Here is a 23490-nt window from a genome sequence, read left to right on the forward strand (position 1 = left end):
AAAAGTCCAGTCAGACTTATTTCTGTCTTTAGTACACTTGTATTGATTACTGCTATCAACTTAAAGGAAAAGTCCAGTCAGACTTATTTCTACCTTTAGTACACTTGTATTGATTACTGCTATAAACTTAAAGGAAAAGTCCAGTCAGACTTATTTCTGCCTTTAGTACACTTGTATTGATTACTGCTATCATTGCACTAAGTTATAGTAAAAGTCCAATCAGACTTATTTCTACCTTTAGTACACTTGTGTTGATTACTACTATCAACCTAAAGGAAAAGTCCAGTCAGACTTATTTCCACCATTAGTACATTTGTATTGATTACTACTATCAACTTAACGATGGTTTTGGGTGATAAAATAGCATCTCAGTAACTTACTAAATTTTGAGATCTTGTGAAGAAGCCCTACTGGTTACCTTAAGTTACAAGTTACATGTATATGCATTTCACATGTAGCATGGTATTGTTTATTCGATAAATAAAATATTAATACCACTGGCACCTGATCAACCCATTAATTTTAATTGTCAATCTGAGCGGGAAGGACACATTTTACATACATTGTTGGGCATTCCTGGTTACATGCATGGGTTGAGAGACATGTATTCATTTTTTTGGTAACCAACATGAACAGAGGCAAAATAATTGTCTTTAGAGAAAGGACTTGGATATACGTACAAAGTGAAGATGCATACAGCACTGCTGATGATAATACTATTAATAGCCTAGGTCCCCAACATACAAGGACGGAAAGACTTCCCTGGAGAATCACCTTCACAGACGACCCCAGTCTAAAGCACAGAGAATTGCCTTCACAGACGACCCTGAATCTATAGTGCAGCTGGTGCCAACAGATATGATCACGTTTGTGGACAGCAATAACAGAAACACTTTCACAATGATGGTGAGGACATTGGTTTTGTAATATAGGAAATCCCAATGAACAAGATCACCAACCATGACACTTATTGAATCTAGACTATACAGCTGGTGCCCAATCACGTTCATGGACAGCAGTAATAAATTGTGTTCACAATGACGATGAGGACGTCGGTTTTGTAATACAGTAAATCCCACTGAACAAGATCATCAAACAAGGACAGGGAGATCGAAGAACTGTCTATTTCAATTTGAACATTTTATTTGCAAAAAATATAAATTCATAAATGTCACAGTAAAAATAATAATTTTTTTTTTATTCCCAACAATGTATAATAATTACAAATTACAAATACATTTACCAGATAAATTTCAACAGCTAACGGGAAAGGGGGAATGGAAATAGTTGTCTTGCAACTAATCTAGTCCAACCCCTATAAATACATTTGACAAGTGACAATAAATATTATCTGGCATGTCCAATAAGATGTAATAAATCTGGAATCCGCAAAACTATTTCCAAATACATACAATACACTCAGCAAAACATTAACCCCTTCAATACTGAAAACATTCCCGCCAAAATTGTTTGGACAAAATTCTTGTTTTATGTAAGTTTTTGGCATATATCAACTTCATTTTAGACTGGAATTAAAGAAATATTACTTCCTAATAAAGTAATATTATTGTAATTATGAAAATATTCATATAAATTGGGTCCCCATATTATTTAAAACTTGTCTCTAGTCATGAAAGGGTTAAATAAGAGTCTACAGAGTGAGGCCTTTAGCTTTATAGTAGTACAACCATTGAACGTTTACGTACAATTGTACCATATTAAGTCTAGGCAGATATGTAAGTTGTTTATCTTGATTGAGTAAAGGAGAAACTTTAGCACTTGCGCATTCCCAGCGATAGTGGGAATCGTTGGTGAATGGGTTAATACTTAAATTAGTTGTTCAAAGTGCAACCTTAATTGCATGAATGTGTAAAATGTATTAGGTAATGGAACAATGTCGCATGTAGAAATAAGCAATATGAAGTAGGTGGTTCAGTTTCCTTTGTGACAAGTCTCTAGGAATGATTGATTACTAACCCTGCAGTGCTACATGCACATAATGTACATGTTACTGACTCCAGGCATCTTACAGATGTGCATAACACTAACAATTGTCTAAATGGCCAGTATGTTCATCACACTTTTATGTGTACATTGTGTACGTAAGTGGATAAAATGTACTGATGAACAATTCAGGAACTAAGAAAAACAGCATCCACCCCTCCCTGGGGGTTGTCTAGAAACAAAGCAATTGACATATCACATCTTAATATGTATATTGATGAGATTTGGTGTATTCCCTCCCACGCATCCCTTCCTTCCTTCCTCCTTACTTGGTTGTCTAGAGACGACATGATGTGTTTTTGTTCTGGTCATTCTGGATTCAAGATGGTTGAATAGACAAGTGAAATGCTTTTTTCTAAATTAGATTCATGCCTTGTCACTGTTTATTTGTTTGCGTGGCCAAAATATAAAATCCAAGGGAAAGATTTATACCCCCCCCCCCTTGTCAACCAAGCTGTATACATGTACCCTCTGATATGACAAATGTTGACATCATTTGCACTTTAACAGAGGTAGCAGAAATGGTGTGTTCTACACTCCCCAGAGACTTCGAACTAGGGCACAGGTCTCAGCTCATGGGTAAATGATCACTCTGTGCTTTGAGCATGGTGTCATAAAGTGGCAATTCTATATACAAGAATGTGAGTCATTATCTTTATACTAAGTAGACCAGACTACATATTACATTTCTAGTAGAAGTATGTAGTTATGCTATGTAGCATTTTGACCTTCATCTAATTAGCTTCCATTACACAACCATGTATGTATGTATGTATGTATGTATGTATGTATGTATGTATGTATGTATGTATGTAAAGAGTTTGAACTTTCACCACATACAGTATGATGGCCATACCAAATTAACTCTTAGTTACACTTGACTGCAATGCTGACAAATACAAGTACATTGTACATGTGTGTATACTTTCAAAGGGGTAGTACTAGTAGCTACAACTTACATTGTACATGGTTGGAACTTTCACTACATATGATGACCATACCAAATTGACTCTTAGTTACACCTGACTACAATTAACAAATACACGTGCACACTACTTGTACCCTGGCCTGGGTGTTTCCTTTTCGCTAACAACAACAACAATACATGTACATTGTACATTGTACATGTACTTGTACGTGTGATCTTATTATTTTGCCTTGGAGAAGACTCTGATGGTATACCACTTACATGTTCTTACAGAATATTTCTTTCACCTACATGTAACAACTTGTACATGTTTACGTCATAATATAATATTCCATGGCATGTTACATGAATATACACAATGTAAGACAACAATTATTTTTCTATTACTATGGAAAGCAGGCTATTGTCACACTAAGATAGATACTACAAATGTAACTAAAACTACTATTGTTGTGTGTGGTAGATTTATATTACACACAAGTGGGTGATAGCAGTGCTTGGGTTTACTGTGGATGCAATCAAGATAGTGTAAGTGCTTCCTGAGATTGAAGGTATGGTCACTTGATGAAAACTTGCTATTCCACATTCCCCCCCCCCCCCCCCCCCCCCATGTGAGTGTACGTAAATCAATATTTAGAGCTTATATCAAATTGTTGCAATGATACTAAAGTTTTGTGTCTGTGCTAGTTAGTTGATAGTTGACTTACCACCGTCATATGTGACACAAAATGTGAAATGAAATATTTTAATTCCCATCGGGTCAGTTGAAAATGAAATCCCTGAGATACATATTTCCATGTTGCCTATAATTACCAACTAATTTTGTTCAATTTGTGAAAGCAACATGTCCATATTCCCATGACGATGCACAGTAGGACACAGGTCACATGACCAAAATAACGACTCCCTATAAATCTGTCAGTTGTGGCTAACCAACCAGTCTATTTGCAGCATATGATAAATAGAGACATTGATAAAATATCAAGCACATACCAGTATAGCCATAATATTAATAGAAATATCACGGGTATACTAGAAATCTCACGGTCTGTGTCAGTCTTTGAAGTGCAAAATGTGTTTTAATCAATACAAGACTTGCCGTGATGATTAACGGTTCTTTAAAGTGTACGAGCGAGCTGTGTACCTTGATAAAATTCGTATGTAATTTATCACACACAAATCCTTCACTATAGCAATGTTTCTGTGCTATCTATCTATCTATCAATTTGATCCTGTATTCCACAGGCTTGATATCATAGTCGCCACCAATCATATCATCTGAGTTCTAAAATGAGCAAAAAACTGCACCCAGTACTCTTCGGTCTTTCTCACAATTTTGTTTTTCAAGTAGATATGTACATGATGTAGACTCTCTCACAGTCCTCGGAGCCTCGCATTGCTAAAATGGGTCGTGTTCAAGTTGTATGTACTGATACAATGTACATGTATCTACTGCATAATTGTATTGTGGGCCCTCATTGACGACATACGGCTAATCATTTGTTGATATGTTACTGCGATGCCCGAGCATTGCAATAACACATAATTGCAGTAACATGTCAACAAATGATAAGACCTATGTAGTTGATGAGCGTCCACAGTACAAGGATATTCCAGTACAATTCTTCAGTAGATATTGGTACATACAAAACATCTAATTGCAATGCTCCTGAGGGCTGGTGAGAGAGTCTAGTGGATATGATAAGAAACCTGTATCTATGTGTATTCATAGGTCTTGTAAAAACGCAAATTAAATCAATCATGAAAGCTTGTGGTAATGTTGATGGTTAATGATATTTAGTATTTCTCATCATTATAATCAAATTTAGCCTCATGTTTACCAGATTTAATTTCTGTCTCTTTTCAACACCTGTATGTAATTTATGGTGTATGTTAATTAAATTTGGATTGTGAGTTGATGATGTATTTTTTGTTGTGTCAGCGGAACAAGTGTTACTTTGGCTTGCGAGAGTGATGTGGCAATACTTATGAGCAATTTATACAGATTACAGATTATTGAGATTGAGATTAAACTGAGATTGAGATACAGATACAGATACAGATACAGATACAGATACAGATACAGATATAGGCTGCAATCGATGGTATGCTCCCCAGGGAGTTGAGGGAAGTATAAAGGGCCGTTGTTGTGCTGCTACACATGTACATGTAGATCCGAGCCAGGGGTAATAATTGTAAAGCGCTTTGAGCACAGAGTGGGAAAGCAGTATGGTATATAAAAACCAACAATTTACATTATTATTATTATTACAGAATCAGATACAGATGCAGACAGATACAGATACATTGTACAGAGATACATTGTAGATAGATAGATAGATAGATAGATAGATAGATAGATAGATAGATAGATAGATAGATAGATAGATAGATAGATAGATAGATAGATAGACAGACAGACAGATACATGTACAGAGACAGATACAGATACAGAGACAGATACAGATACAGACACAGACATAGATACAGATATAGATACAGATACAGAACTGAGATAGATACAGGTACAGGTACAGATAACATGATACAGATACAGAATGATACAGATACAGAATGATAGATACAGATACAGATACTGTCAAAACAGTTTTCATAACAAGCCTTTTTGAGGTTGTGTAGCTACACAACTATGTCTATTTATTTTTTAAAGAGTACACAGGATCTAAACTGACTGTTATCAGTTATATATGACACATTCCATTAATGCAGTTGTTTGTAAGTTAATAAATATTTTGTTTTTGGAAGACTGCCATCAAGTCATAAATTGGCAAAATTTTCAAACATCACTTAGTCAGGCAAAACTGTTCACACAGCATACAAACAGTCCTGTTGTGTACAGCATTTGGTTGGTTGAGTAAATTGTATTTTAATGTGTTGACAGTTTGTTTGTTAGTTAGTTTGTTTTCATTATTTATGTATCCTTGTTTCTTTTGTTTTATTTTTTGGGTTAGTTTTCCTGTAACTGCCTTTTATCGTTCCTCGTGACTGCATTTTAATTTTAATCATTGTACTTTATATTTTATGACCCATTTTATTTGTCAACTATTTTAGTTTTTGTTTCCAAACATCTTTATTTTACTGATATGTGAACTCAAGCATTTTATTTTGGTTACAATTCTATTTTAATAAACCATGTATTATCATTATTATACCATGCATGAGCACTTTAGAACAAAACATATGTAATATATACTCTGGTTGTTCTGCGTCACAACATGTGTCTATGTCACGACAACATGTGTCTACATGTACGTCATTGATTCTGCTGTTTGAAATACGAGTCAAAATGTTCAAAATTACCATTACTTCCCCGATATTTCTTTGATATTACTGGAGCTGGAATAATTATGTTATTCTCCAATATTTTCTTTCATTCAGCCGGAAAATATTTGTGACCTACGTAGGGGTTGTCACCACTCATCTAGCGACTCGTAGTGACAAAGGCTCCTTAGGTCACTCATATTTTCCTTGCCTGAACGAAGAAAAATATTGGGGAATAATATCTAATTGTTATTTATTATGCCAAAGATAGTGAGTTATGTTTGTATAAAGTAGGAAAGAGGTCAGGTTATACCAACAAAAACATGAATTTGTGTCTGTGACTACCGGTAGTGTAAGAGTCGGAACATGAGAAATATTTCATCAGTTCAAGCTATGAACAGATGGTCTTTTAGACGTTTTGATACGATGTGTGTTACACATATTCATGTCTGTTGCAATGTGTTTAGGTTTGAAAAAATAATTGTGTGGTTCCAATTATGCTCAATTTCGAATAGTTGGGGTGGGTAGATTTGATTTTTTATAGATATTTTTTTTTCTTCATATGTGAGTGTTTTGTTTTTGGTTGTTTTCCATATGGTCTCTGTGTTATTGGTTTCTTCCCATCAGATGTACAGCAATTACAGATTGGAAGAACATTTTTATTTTGTCTTTTTTAAGTTGAGGTCAGTTTCCACATCCGTATATCTTGTGAGACTTTACAGTTTTCGTGATTTTATTATTTTTTATATGTAAAAAAATTTGAGAGTGAACAGTGAAAAACTAGGTAGGGTTGGGTAACCGGAACCAAACAATTACATGTATTTTTAGGCCTTACTTCAGTGATTACCTTATCTCTGTCAATTGTTTATTTTATCTTTTCAGTTCCACACACATTTTTGTATTATCAAAACATTTTGTACTAGTACTTATACTAACAACAGGGTATATGTAGGTACAATCTTGTACATTGGAATGCAAGGGCAATGATACTAGGTCCAAATCCTCCTTGGTATTACGGCAAATCTGATTGGAGTCAAACATTACATGTTATAAGACAGCAAGCGTCAGTGTGCCCTCCAAGCCAATTTGACATGCCACTGATGCACACAATTTCTAGTGACGCACCAAAATTTGGTAATCCCCTATCTCTTACTATGTGGTGACGCACAAGAAATGCCAGTTTTTCTCTTTTTGACTCACACCAACAAAATTTCGCTATCACTAGAGGGCACACTGTTTTCTATGTACCGATATCTACCGTATAATTGTACTCGAATATCCTTGTACTGTGGACCCTCATCGACTACATACAAATATTGGACTAAAGTAATCATTTGTTGACATGTTTTTTTCAATGCTCCTTGGGGCAATGCAATAACACTGAGCAACGCAGTGACACGTCAACAAATGATTAGCCCTATGTAGTCAATGAGCGCTCACAGTACAAGGATATTCAAGTAGAATTATGTGGTAGATATCGGTACATACAAAACAGCCCTTTCAACGATGTTCCCAAGGACTTGCGAGAGAGTCTACATTCAGACTGGAAGGTGGAGTTAGGTCTTAAACATAATGTAGCTAGCCAATCGTCGAGTTAGGTCTTAAACATATTGTACATGTAGCTAGCCAATCAGGAAGAGCCTATAAATCATATGTCATTCTCGCAACCCAGAGCAAACATTTCTGTTGAAGCAACGAAGCAAGTATGTTATGGACGATGCTATAAAGAGGACTGTGGTTTATGATGTTTGATAAATTGTGTGATAGCAAACTACAGACATGCACTATTGTTCACATGATTTATCCATTTACTGAGGTCTACCCAGCTTGACGTATACAGTGTACATTTTGTAGCCGGATTTGTGTGTTGAAAACTGATAATCCTATGCATTGAAGAGGATCACGAGATTAGCAAACCAAGATTCTACGCTCATTATTTATTGATAATTTCCGCCAAAAAGCAGTGGCTGTTAATATGTGAAACACAATAATGTAGCATTCTTTTCCGAAAATTTTAGCAGTTTTATCAAACTACTATCGATCAACCCTTCATTTTTATGACCCTCAATTATTTATTGCTCATTTTTCACCAAAAGTCAGTATAATTTTCTGAAATTTTTTACATTTCTAAATCTCTTAATGTTACTGACCTTTCCTTTTTCATGAACATCAAACATGTATTGGAAATTTACTAGCTTCACAGGGCAGAGTTCACTGTAGTATAGTTTACATATTTGTATTATTTGACATCAAAACTTTCAATTAAGTTAACATTGTTCCTTGCAATGATGGTTTTACATTGTAATGAGTTCACATAAGGAGTTGTGACAGTAAGAGAAGACTGATTATCTCAATTTATCTGTCAATTGACGTCATCGGACGTGAACGCAAACCTTCCACTAAACTATCAGCACTAACAAGGCTATATATGAATTATCAATTTATGATATTAGCTTTGTATCATATATCAACAAATTACATTAACTGTAATGGAATTTATGATGTTGATATTTTATCATCACTGTTATTGATTTCTTGTGAGAACACAGCTAGTCAAACTTGAGAAAACAACTGATACTCACCAAACACACATACAAATGTACACATGTACATATTATACATATTATACATTATAATACACATCAGTGTTCTCCGCAGAGGGTTTTAGCGTATCGGGCCCGATATCCTTTAATTTTCGCCGATACGCTATCAGTTGTCCCGATACGCTATAAGATTGTATAGGGTTCGGTAAATATTGTTCATCTGTCAATCGGTCAGCTGACGCCTTTGTTGTTTCACAACGTTTGTATTGATCCTTCACAAGTTCACACATAAGCAGCAAGTAAAACTATAGAGTGTCTAATTAATTCAAATGACTATTCAACCCTCTACCATTGCCAGACAGATTTCATTGAAGTTTGCCGTCAGTATTGTTTTCGATAGGAATAAAATGCGTAAACCCGCTAATGGTAGTGTGATCGATTCACACTACGGTACAACAGTTTTCGGTAAATCAGAGGCATAACCGGCCCATCCGTAACGTCGGTTCGACCGTAGAAGCATGTCGGAACTGCCAGATTTTGACAACTATCAAACGATGTCGTGCCATTTTGCTATAAAGTATAAAAGTTCGACAAACGCATGAAGTTGACATTCAATGAGTTCGAGTGACAGAGTAACACCGAGTATGTCTCAACCCAAGAGCATGTGCATTCTTCAATGTCGTGAAAAGAGTTGAACAGATTAATGTACCTTTCGATAAAGTGGCGATGTTATCTCCGATTATCAGTTTCATGTTCAATTTTACCCTGAAAACACGTTTAGTTTGTAGTTTGACATTGTATACTGATACATCGTACGACAACGATGAAAGCATGGATTTTCCAAAATGGCGGCCATGACGTCACAAACTATCGCGAGTTTTTGAAGTCCTCCATAGGGAAGTATAGTAAGTCTCGTGTATCACGATATTTCGGACTAAGACGATGTCTGCCGGTAGCTGTACACAAACTTTTCGTGTTTCGAAGGTCTAATTTATCTGTGGACATTAAGATTTAAATAATTTCAGCTTTCCTAACAATAATAATCAATAACACTGCTTTATGAGTTTCTTATTGGTGCTAATATTTTGAAGTAAGAAATTGGCCTTCAACTTTCCTTTGGCCACATGTACATACTTGTTTGATATTATGATGTACTTTGATTTTTCGGGAATATAATTATATGTAAATTGATGCTAATTTATGCTAATGAGCCGATATCCTATCAACGAATCCTGGGGAGAACACTGCACATACATGCCTATATACATATAAATCACATTACATAGGTATATCCATACATACATAAACACATACATACATACATACACACACACATACACACACACACACACACACACACACACACACACACACATACATACATACATACATACATACATGTACATACATACATACATACATACATACATACATACATACATACATGATACAGCAGTGTTCTCCCCAGGATTTGTTGATAGGACATTGACTCATTTGCATAAATTAGCATACATTTACATAACAAAATAATTATATTCCTGGGTAACTTAATGATAAAATCAAAGTACATCATAATATCAAAGAAGTAGTACATGTACATGTGACCAAAGGAAAGTTGAAGGCCAATTTATTACTTCAAAATATTACCACCAATAAGAAACTCATAACAGTTTTTTAAAGAGTATTATTGATTATTATTCTTAGGAAAGCTGAAATTATTTGAATCTAAATGTCCACAGATAAATTAGAGTTTGTGTACAGCTACCGGCAAACATCGTGTTAGTCCGAAATTTTGTAATACACTTACTTACTACACTTCCCTATTGAGGACTTCAAAAACTCACGATAGTTTGTGACGTCATGGCCGCCATATTGGAAAATCCATGCTTTCATTGTAGTCGTACGATGTATCAGTCTACAATGTCAGACTACAAACTAAACGTGCTTTCAGAGTAAAATTGAACATGAAACTGATAATCGGAGATAACATCGCCACTTTTTCGAAAGGTACATTAGTCTGTTCAACTCTTTTCACGACATTGATGCTCTTGGGTTGAGACATACTTGGTGTAACTCAGTCACTCATAGAAAATTAACGAGACACTGAATGCCAACTTCATGAGTTTGTCGAACTTTTATACTTTATAGCAAAATGACACGGCATCCTTTGATTTTATAGTTGTCAAAATCTGGCAGTTCCGACTTGCTTCTATGGCTGAACCGACGTTGCGGATGGTCGGTTTTGCCTTTGATTTTACCGAAAGCTGTTGTACCGTAGTGTGAATCACACATTTTATTCCTATCGAAAACAATACTGACGGCAAACTTCAATGAAATCTGTCTGGTAGTGGTAGAGGGTTGAATAGTCATTTGACTAATTAGACACACTTTAGTTTTAGTTGCTGCTTATATGTAAAGGATCAATACAAACATTGTGAAACAACACAGGCGTCAGCTGACAGAGTGACAGATGAACAATGTCAACGTGCAATATTACCGAAACCTATGCAATCTGATAGCGTATCGGGGCAACTGATCACGTATCGGCGAAAATTAAAGGATATCGGGCCTGATACGCTAAAACCCTCTGGGGAGAACACTGTATAGACTATACATACATGTACATACATACATACATACATACATACATACATGTACATGTAATATGTACATATCTATAAACTCTTAAAACGATTATAGGAATGTGTATTATTAAACACAATGGATCTGTCTGTATTATTTGGCGTAGGGTGGCATATTTTATATCCCCATTTAATGAAGTAGTAACAGATGTGCGTATAACATATCAAGGGCTTTAAGTCACAAAACTATGCTTATAAATACCAAAGCTATAATGTAAACTCTTAGCACTGAAATGTTATGTTATCTTGTGCCTGTCTGTACAGACAAAATATATTATCTTTCCTGTAGCTACTGTTGTCAACTTTGACATATATACAAGCTATTTGTCTTGGGTATCTGGTTATTAAAGTTATCTGTACAAATGTAATGGTTGCTTCAATCACTGTGTGATAGTAACATGTACTATAATGCCATCAATAATGAGATATGATGAAAATTTGAAAATCTCGGAATCATGCTGTTTTTACAGTTTTGAGGTTTTTTAATCATTTGATCCCAAATTAATCAATCAGTGTTCTCCCCACTTTAGAGAATTCATGGTGTTTGCACCATCTGTGCCATCTAGGCTGCCATGCTTGCGAGTTTTCTACCTTGCTTCAAAAGTGTTCTACCATCCTTGAGCTTTGAATGTCAAATTCATAATACCCCCAGTAATACTTTTACATGAAGAGAAATGGCTGATCCTCGATGTACATATGTGTGTGTGTGTGTGTTAAAATAAACATGTCAGTGTTTGTTCCAGTGTTGAAGACATGATGCATATTATATGCTGAACATTATGCAAATATTTATGCAAACTTCAATGTTATTTATATGTAAATTATATGCAAATTAGTCATAATCCTTGCCATCTTTCCTGGGGAGAACATTGATCAATGTCAAAACTAGTACACGAAACTCACTGACCACATCGCTGGCATCATAGGTATGGGTTCTTCATCAACGTTTCTCTTTTGATAAATTGGATTTCAGTTGATGATTTGTGGTTGTGATTAGACACAAAGATCATGAAGGTATACATGAAGTCTCTTTGGGAGCCTGGGGCTTTGAGGGTAGGTACAGTGCAAAGGAAGGCCAAGGCCAACTATTTCAAAATTTGTGTTCTTGAACTGAATATGTACTCATGAGTCATAGACAATGTCTCTCTTGGGGAACATGGGGGTTGGAGGGGATAAGAGAGATATGTACAGTACAGAGGAAGGCCAAGGCCAAACTTTTCAAATTTTGCTCTTGACCTTAAATTGGTTTGGAGGAGGAAGGCCATGGCCATGTTTCAAATTTTACATTTGAACTTCATATGTCCTGTATATGTAATATATTTGTCAACATGGGGCTGAAGAAATGGAGGTGAAGTACAGAGGAAGGCCAAGGGCAAATATTTCAAATTCTGAACTTATTTTATCCTGTATTACAGCTCTGGTCATTCAGTCTGATGACCTACTTACATGTCAATGTATATCATCCAAATAATAATTGCAACCAGCAAGAGACGTGTTGTGTGTCATGTTGAATCTGTGTTCAATCAATCAATCACTGGACAAGTAACACTGAGTATATCACACACACATAAATATGTCAAAATATACAAGATTTGTACCAGACTGTGCCTCAGTCAACCCAGCTGTATAATTTGGGACCTGGTAGGATGTAGGTTACAATGTGAAGGCTTTAATCCTATGCACTTAAGGAAATGGCTGCAATGGATTGTATGCTCCCTGGGGAGTTGAGGAAGAGTAAATGGCTGTTGTGCCATTCTGATCCGAGCCAGGAGTAATAATTGTAAAGCACTTTGAGCACTGTGTGGGAAAGCGCTATATAAGAACCCAACATTATTATTATTTTTATTATTAACACAGCAAGTGTATACCATGTCATGATCACTAACGTTGATTTCAAATTTGATTCATTTTTCATTTTTTTAATAATACGTACAAACATAGATCAATCTATTTGTTCCTTGCCAAATGTACATATTGCATAAAATGTGGTCATACACTATGATGAACGGGGAATGGGTATTTTGGAATAATCAATAAATAAAACATCTTCAGTACATTGTATATTTTTACACAAAATTCACCCAGCTATAAAAACTGTACTCCTGACAAGGGGGTTTCAGCAATAGTCTAGTTTCACCTCGCAATGACAAGGCCCCTCATGTCACTCATAATTGCTCTCGCTGAGCAAAGAAAAATATTGATGAATAATATCAAATGACATAATCAGGGATTTTGTACCAGGATATTTCATATTGAATGTGACACGGCCATGTCTGATCTTTACATATAGCAAATACATCTGTCTTTATTTTCTAACAATACACATATGGTGATAAATCGTATAAATATAATTCACTTACACTGAAGATGCCAAGCTCTCCATATGCCATTGTTCAAACGGATCTTTTCTTTCCATGTTAACCGCGTTCCTCGGAATGGTTTCGGTTTGGGTGATACCAGTTTGCTTCTGTAAATTAAGATGCAAAACAGAGCCATGATTGATAAAGTGTTGGAAAATTTTAAAGAAAACTTTTGTTTGGGGGAAAGCCAAGCATTATACTTTCATTGTGTAATATGTACATCTTCTATTTGAAAATGTAAAGGACCTTTGAAGCGTTCCTAATGGCCGTGTCTTCCGGGATGCATATACAGCTATTCACTTTTCTACCTTTTGTCTACGCGAGACACAAACAAAGCACTCACTGAAGCTGAGTCAATACTTCCTAGTGGTGACTGTCATCTACATGTAGTTTACCAAGGGAGTGTGTAACAAGTGATGGCTTGATTAGTCTACATGTACATAGGACAAACAGATACACAGTCACTGTGTACTGTCACACACTAAGATATTTGCACTGAGACACATACAATGATACATACACTGACAACACTTGTACACAGGCACAGGCACACACACACACACACACACACACACACACACACACACATACACATCAAACACAGATAGTGAAACTACGATTCAGAAAAAATACAAACATTTTACGGTTTTTAATTTTACTTGGTACATGAGAACACTACATACAGATACACACACTACCAACACACATACATACATACATTCATGCATACATACATACATACATACATACATTCATGCATACATACATACATACATACATACATACATACATACAGATACACACACTACTAACACACACACACACATACATACATACATTCATGCATACATACATACATACATACATACAGATACACACACTACTAACACACACACATACATACATACATACATACATACATACATACATACAATGACACAAAGACTGAAATATGATCAAAAAAAGATCAAATTATATACTAATTTTTAAAACTGTTATGACTAACACAGTTACACTACTTGTTCTTTGACATCCATTCTGTCTCAACACACTGAGACATATGACCATGTTGGGTACGAATTTCAAGAATACCTTGGACATGAATATTAAGAGTCAACTGCTGTATATAAAGTGACACTGAACAGTGCCATGAAATGAGAAGCATTCAAAAATTGCAAGTCATCATCAATGCCACTGACGTCTGACATTCCCCTGAATACCTCCTATTTCAGTAGGACGATAGAAACAAGGTCAATACAGAACTAGCAATAGTAGCATATTCATAGCATAATATTTAAAGGCTTGTTACAAATTGTTATCATCTAATAAAATTGTGCTCAAATATGTGCTTATTTTGCCCCTTTCTTTCACAGAGGTTCAGATATCTTTACTGAAACAAAGCCCATGAGCCTTGAAGATGTGTATGCAAATTTGGAAGATGAGCAACAGTTATATGCAAATTAGGTGATTATATAATCATTCAACAGTGGTTGCTGTGTATTCTATAACAATGGAGCACACATAAAATTACCTCATGCTATTGTGTGCATACAATGGGTGTTGCAGACTGGACATAGACATAGACATGGAGGGGGGGGGGGGGGCATTCTACTGACATTTCCATCACCTGCATATTTGAGTGATGGAATACAATGAATTTCTGTTACTAATACTATATTCATTTTGGAGCTCAATGATCAATATTGTATAGAAAGATACGAAATGAAAATTGACATGAAATGAAAGATAATCCTCATTTTGGCTACACTTTAATTCTGCCAATAAAAAAGTTGACTACTATGTAATTACAGCCCTTGCTAGTCTAGTTTAGTTTTTTATAATTTTTATAAACTTGGTATTCTAGATATAATGTTAATTTTGAGTTCTACATATTGAGTCACATCACTATTGTAGTTGTATTGATTCACACATCAAATAATTTTTACCTTATAGTTTCTCAGGTTTGACCATTAAAAAAGAAAGAAGTTATTTCTAGTTTCATGATTTATTTTTGGTGAAAATATCATTTCAGCTAAATAAACGAAAATAAGTTTACATGTACAGACAAATAAAAATACACAGGTTCACAGAAGATTTCACACATTCAATGCCGAGTAATTTATTACTTGCGTGATCACAGTCTGTGATGGACTGAAATGTCAAAACTGTTTTCAATTGATCATTCCAAAGTAACTACTAGTATATTTTTACTGTCTTATTGATTCTTGGAACCATGAATAATTTATTCTCCATTTTATTTCAGGCTTCCTTCATTTTCTTTGCTGGCATCTCTTTTCTGATAACTACATTTTTTTCTTTTTCAAAAATACATCAAACTTTAATCAAAACAGATGTTGATAAATTACTACTGATTCTTATTCGTTGATTACCAAGATCATCTTCACATTTACTGATGCTGATAGCTTTATATTTTTGTCATCATAAAAATTCAATGCGCACACCTTGATCCAAAATGGCCTTTGCCGGTGATAAAATCTTCCATACGATTTAATTTGCATTGATATCTACCATGGTACCGAAGTCTGACTTGAACAAAATTAATATTGAATATGGCAAAAATTAAATCATACATATCAAGTTAAAATTGCCTTTTGGTGATAAAAATCTTCCAGACGATTTTAAATTTGCATTGATATCTACCACGGTACCGAAATCCGATTTGAAAAAAAATTAATTATTACATATGGCAAAAATAAAGTAACACGTCTTGCGTTAAAACGACCTTTTGGCTATAAAATCTTCTACTAGATTTTAATTTGCATTAATATTCATAATTTAACAATGGTACTGAAGTCCGTCTTGAACATAATAAATATTAAATATAGTATAAATTAAATCACACATATCAAATATAAGGGTTGTTCTATGATAAAATTTTTACCTCGACTTGACATTTACACAAGTAGATATACGACACTGAAGTCTGTCTTGAACAAAATTAATACAAGAACAAAATCCTGTCCTACTAACTTTTTGGAAAATTTTGTACATGAATTTCTTTTAAATTAGTGATAATAGAAATTTGTAAATTTGCAATTACAGCAAAAACTTGAAATATTTTTGTGATAAAAAAATCTACTATGTTAATTTTAAGGTGATAAATACATTTACATGTACGTGTTGAGTAAATCAACCAGAAATATTACATTTTGTATTTATTTTCTGGACACTTGCCAACATGCTGTCGTAAATGGAAGAAAACAGTTAGATACATGATTGAGTTGCCTTCCTTTCAAAATTGAATAGATACATGTATGGTTTTACCATTTGGTGCTTCATGAAGGAATTCTATGTTCACACTGAAAAAAATCGGTGAATTGGCTATCCCCCCCCCCAAAAAAAACCAAACAAACAAACCCCAAAAAAACAAACAAAAAAAACAAACAAACAAACAAAAAACTGTGTGGTTCCAATTACATTCAAATTTTAGAATAGGTGGGGTAGGTGGGTAGATTATTTTTTTTTTTTTTTTTTTGATTTTTTTATGTGCGTTTCTAGTTCACCTAGTTATTCAGCTGTTCAGCTAGTGTGAATCGACTAACGCAAGTCTAGAAAAACACTGAAATCCATAGGAATTGTTTACCTGAAAATATTTGTGTAGAAGATTGGCGATGAATAACTGAACAATATACCACCACAGTCTTTTTAAATGCAAAATAACCGGACAAATTATGAATTTATCATGTATCGTTTACATATAAGTAGGGTTACATGTCTGCCTTAAATGATTTGGTATGCCGATATAGTACACACAGGCAATTTGCAGCAATTTATTACTTATCTCTGTTTTCAGTAACGCCTTGGAATACGGCCTCTTAAAGGATGTCACACTTTCAAGATGCGCCATGAAGTAGGCCAGCAGCTGTACCTAAAGCTTTGATTAACACAGCAGACTTTTAATGGCGTACTCAATATGCTATTCATCCATGTATGTAAGCAGATAAAGTCAACTTTTATCTGGCCAAGAAAAAAAAGAAGTGAAATTCACTGCTCCTTGCACCGAGGCCATTTCTTTTCTTGTTGTGGCTTGATTTCGAAAAATAAAAAATGTCATATTTTGAAAAATGTATAACATTGAATTGTGACAATTTTCAAAAAAAAAATTCTTGGTACATATACTGTATCTCTGTTCACCTAACTTTATTCACGCTTATGTCATTTAACCGACGTATGTAATAATATCATTGATTTTTTTTAGATTTCACCTGAAATTATTGATACGATACGATAGTGCAATTCTCAGAATTGTGCTGTTGCCAAGAGTAGAGATTTTATATATAGCAAGTGTGCATTTCGGAAGAAACAAACTGAAAATAAAATCAATTTTCTATCATTCAGCAAATGTGAGTTGTTACATCCATCACAGATTCATTACATTAGTAGTTTACACACTAAATTTTGCCAAACTCAAATACTGAAATCTCAGTAAAATACGTTTACACAGTGTCATTTTGGCTTCGTTTGGGCCAAAGACTTAGCAATCTGACTCAACATACTGGTTTGGCCAGTGTAATTATGTTCTGGTGATCGACTTGAATAGCCGAGTCTCTGGGCCATGTTTGGTACATTTGTAAATTTTGGCATACTCACATTGCGTCCAGACAAATCTACATGTACATTTGTATGGCTAATAAACAATGCATAGAAACGCAGATATAATGCAGTAGTATGGGTTTGGTCCTAATAAATATCTCTACTTTATGTCTTGTTCACCTCTTAGGCAATACAACTTTACTGGCAGGGATCAGCCCCTTCATTGAGTATTAGCTAAACTCGTTACAGCTTGTAAAGTATACAACAAGAAAATGTTTGTGTTGTTTCATCTCTATGTGAACAGTTATACAACTCCAGCATCAACCTGCAAGCATTGCTCCAAGCATAGATTCACCTCTATCAATCTTCTCTGTGTCAGTGTCGCTGTTCACTTACATGAATACACTTGATTTTTTTTCTGACTCTGTCTCAACCTTTGAGCCCAAACGATGTAAACATCATATTTGGTTATCTCTACCTTTACATACAAAGATCTAAATGTCATATGCCTTATATAAGTCTACCTTTGTGTCAAAGAATATCGGATTTGGGTATAAATTCTACCTTTATACACTAAATGTAGGACTGGTGCAGATCACCACTACCTTTGTACACAAAGAGCTAGATGTGGGAGTGGATATACATGTATCTACGTGTACTCTGTGCACAAAGGACTAAATGTCAAATTTCAGTATCTAATGCGGTGCGACACAAAAGTGTACTTTCATTTTATTTCAACAGTAGTCTTCATTTCAATCAGGTTATTATACTGTATGTCTGGAACAAAAAGCAAGAACTATACATGTACCACTAGAATGTCTCGTAAATTATGGGTGTATTTTCATCCAGATCCATACAATGTACAACTCATTTGTGTCCCTGTCTGTATGACAAAAGGGCACGACTGATCAGAAACACCAGGTCATGTCTGGTTTACATGGATGGTATGGAATGATAAATCCCTTTGTTCTGGTCATGGTCATGTCTGCTAGGGTGAAATAAAGGACACAAGTGACCTGATTGTCATCACTGTCAGGTCAGGGTCAAGGTCATGTCTGGGTCACATGGGAAACAACTCATCGTTCAAATCTGGATCGCATAGGAAATAACTCGCTGTGTACAAGTACACATACATGTACATGTAATAACCCCTGTCACCATTTGGGAATAAATTTTCATGTCCCCCACATGCACTTAAGTAAAGTAAAACTTACATATACTTAGGTTGAATACATTGTAGGTTCGAAACCAAATCAGGATTAGTTTTGAACCTATTCAAAGTACATTGTATATCAGTTCAAAACCAACACAAAAGCAATTTTAAGCGAATAAATTAAAATCCACTCCTCAGTTTTTTTCTTGGAAAACACAGCCACTGACTTTGAATTGATTAAACTGAATCAATTCAGGTCTGGACAGGACTAGTAAATGCAAGCATTACTTTCTGTTAGACTCATTGGACTGGCAACATTTATCGATGTCTGATCAACTTTTGGGTACAGTCAGTCTTGTATATGACCACAGGAACAATGAAATATTTCTTCCAAAATTTATCTCAACAAAGTAATTCCTTAGTTATGGTAGAAGGAATTGACAATGATAAACTGATCCTTGAAAAGTCCACATGTGTGCAAACTGAAAAGTTTCTTTTTTCACCAACACTGAATACCAAGGCAGAAAAAGGCAAATGCAGAAAAGATGACAGCTACATACAAACACTGTAATCTCAGTGTTTTGGTTCTACAATGAATGTTATGAGAAAAAAAACTGTTGTCACAGTTTACAAGGTGTCTTGATGAATATTACATTGACAGGGCTGGAAATTAGCAGTAGTCATGGAAACAAATTACTATTATACATGTACATGTACTTCAACTGCACTGTCTACATTATTACATGATTCTGTGTCAGACCACAAACCCCCCACCCCCACCCACCACACACACATTATGTACAATGTATAAACTACTAAACATTGAGACTACCAGATTTATGAGATGTTGTCTTTTAAACCAATGGAAGTCGGTAGCCAAAACATTGAACTTGGCTAAATAAGCACTGAATTTAAATTCAAGTCCTGATTGATAACAGTAGACTAGAATGCGGCGGAAATATTGAATATAATTTCTTTATATGGGGTGTCCTAAACAACCAGCTAGGATTTTAAACTAGATAACAACATTAAGTACTTCACAAACTGCATGCACAGAAAGAAAAAAATGACACAGAACCAAGAAATGCAACAAAAATATAGGACACAATTTATCTATACTTCAAATTCACTGACAACAGTATTAAATGATTGTGTCTGACAAAAAGGGTATCAACATAGTTAGAGACCAATCTTGTGCAATCATGCGATGCTGTCAATAGTTTCTACATGTATAACTCTAACTTTTGAGGCAACTCTGGTCAACTGTTTTCAGAACTTACTTTTAATTGCATCTGCTTATTGTCCATGTATAAATTCATCAAAGAGTTTCTATCCCCTATCCTTCTGGAACATGGCTAGATTACATGTAAATTGAGTTGTTTATATGTGAAAGCAGGGTATACATGTAAATTTGGTCCAAGAAATCTGCGTATGTGAAGTCTGACAGGTACCCCAAAAAAGCCTCAACTCAAGTCATACTACATGATCTAATATCCATGTTGTGCTGTTTTGTCCCGTATTGTGTTGTATGAACTTGTACCCAATTGGAAGTTTGTGGAAGGAAATAAGTGAGGTGCATCAAATCTATAGTAACAATACAGTATTGTCTTAGCAACTTACAGGAATTCATCATTGGGGCACGCTATGGTAGTATGGCGGACTAAACAAAGCACAGTCATGTCACTCATGACACTATGCAAGTCCACCGAATACAGGCGATCAACTGTGTTCTTCGTGTCATTTTCACCTGAATGATCAACTTAACAGCGACTCTCTTAGTGCTAATATATTTCTTATGGTAGGTGTGTTATTCATAATCGTATAAAATCAAATTACATTTATGTCGTCACATATATATACAGATGCCGGGCATACCTACCCTAATTATAGCGCCCTCAATTACGAAAGTGTCACGTCGTCTCACATGTCCACACAACACGGTCAGAGAACGGTACTGTAAACATTCCCGATGACTACACTCGACAAAACAACAAAAAAATAATGACAAAACGTGCTTACCTAAACCCAACAGTCATACGACTGAAGAGCTTGATGATTGATTTATCCACCGATCCGTCTTGATCCGTCATGTGTCCTTTCCTTTCCACCTGAGCAGCATGTTCAGTGTCGACTGATTGGCCCACGATGGTGCTAAGGGCAGCCGGTACACTCCGGTTTCGACGATTTTCTAACGTTTTTCCCGACTCGTTCTCAGCGTTGCTATCCAGCCGCTCGGTGGTAATTTCAGTCTTGGGATCCCTTTTCTTGATTCCAGTCATTTCTGCATTCGTCAAAGACCCATTTTTTAAGGATAATAACGGGTGGTGAACACCTGTAGGGCGAGTAAAAAATTCCAAAGAGACCGGAGAGAGAGGTTAGCTCACCGGCACTCCGCCATGAATTGACGGATAAAGAAGGAAGTGGAATAGTCCATTCTTTGGGTGGCGTTGCAATTAGAGAATTTCGATAAAGAACGAAAATTAGGCGATATTGTTGGAAATATTACATATTCACATATCAAAATAAAGTATGTCTAAAGTCAACAGACACAAAATACAAATATGAAGTTTCCTATGTGTGCACACAAGTGACGAACAAATGCTCTCTCCCTATGGAGTGAATGGTATGGTCTGCGTAAGTAATATGGTAGCCAATCACATGCTCTGATCAGTGGCGATGATAATGTATACTTTTGTGTACGTCACTGAACGCATTTCGTAATCTCTGGGAATAGTACCTAGCGCAATACGTTCAGTACATAAACTAATGCCCAAAGTTGATGATACGAAATTTACGGCTAATGTTTGTATCAGAAAAGTCAGGCCGCTTCAAACATCGTGACTTCAGACATCCGCGGGAAATGTTGGGCCGACTGACCACAGACACGGCGAAAGGGCTCTGACCTTCTTACACTGTTTCCGCCCCCATTTCGAACAGATGCACTATTAATGCTTTACGGTTTCGTAATAGACCAGACGTACTCTATACCCCCTATCCAGGTTTAGAACATATTGCTTAGTATGGGTTTTCAAAAGGTATTGAACATGTGATCAACATGCATGGTATTGGTAGGTACATACTGCAGTCACGAGCTCACAAAATTTGGAACTCCGGACTACTGTACGAAGTTAGGACTTGTGTCTGGCCATGTGATCCCAAAAGGACATATGTGAGGACGTCATTCCACGAAATAGTGCCTATACCCCGTGTTTGAGAACTATAAGAAATACACTATAAAAAGTGCGAATGTGAAAATGAGTAGAACAACATTTGTTGCCCACTGATTATCCATGGTAGTGTGACAATTTCTTGCTCTCAGTGAAATCGTGGCGGTATTTACGTGAAATCAGAACTTGCAGGTTATTTTTTTTATTTATTTTTTTTAGCTCAGTGGGGTTGCTAAAATTTTGCCTGTCTGTCTGTCTGTCTGTCTGTCTATATGTATGTATGTATGTATGTATGTATGTATGTATGTATGTATGTATGTATGTATGTATGTATGTATGTATGTATGTATGTATGTATGTATGTATGTCTTTATTAGCTAGTGTCAGCCTGTCTGTCTGTTTTCCGCCTGCATGTTAGTCTGTTATTAGTCTAGATCTGTTAGCAAGAAGAACCGTCCTACCGCCATGGTTTTAAAGAAAATGAAGCGAAATTTGTTAGGTATGATAGTATATCTTGAGGTTTATCGGTGAAACTTATGCAAATTCTATAGCCTTATCTCCATACGAAATAATCGAATTTATACCCCCCCCCCTCCCCCATATAAATTACATAAAAAACGGGGATGGTGGGATGTCCGCATGTAGGTTTCACCATAGACCCCAGGCTTTCGTGTAGGTCTGTTGTTTCACCACCCAGACTAAACAATAGCATAGACACCAAACACACACACACACACACACACACACACACACACACACACACACACACACATACATACATACATACATACATACATACATACATACATACATACATACATACATACATACATACATACATGCATGCATGCATACAT

The 23490-nt window shown here is 35.5% G+C and overlaps 1 protein-coding gene across 2 annotated transcripts in view; it reads right to left on the bottom strand.

Annotated features, from left to right (window-relative positions):
* The window catches only part of LOC144446962 (uncharacterized), a 48698-nt gene extending 26878 nt beyond the window's left edge, over positions 1 to 21820 (bottom strand). For both annotated transcript variants that reach the window (XM_078136826.1, XM_078136825.1), the window contains exons 1-2: positions 21486 to 21820; positions 13760 to 13866 (exon numbers count right to left, since the gene is read on the bottom strand). In XM_078136826.1, coding sequence (XP_077992952.1) covers positions 13760 to 13866; positions 21486 to 21745 — 367 coding nt within the window. In that variant the 5' untranslated portion in view covers positions 21746 to 21820. The remainder of the gene's footprint in view (positions 1 to 13759; positions 13867 to 21485) is intronic.
* Between the last annotated feature and the right edge of the window lie 1670 nt (positions 21821 to 23490).

This window comes from Glandiceps talaboti, chromosome 15 (genome assembly GCF_964340395.1).
Source record: "Glandiceps talaboti chromosome 15, keGlaTala1.1, whole genome shotgun sequence".
In the NCBI taxonomy this organism is placed as follows: domain Eukaryota; kingdom Metazoa; phylum Hemichordata; class Enteropneusta; family Spengelidae; genus Glandiceps; species Glandiceps talaboti.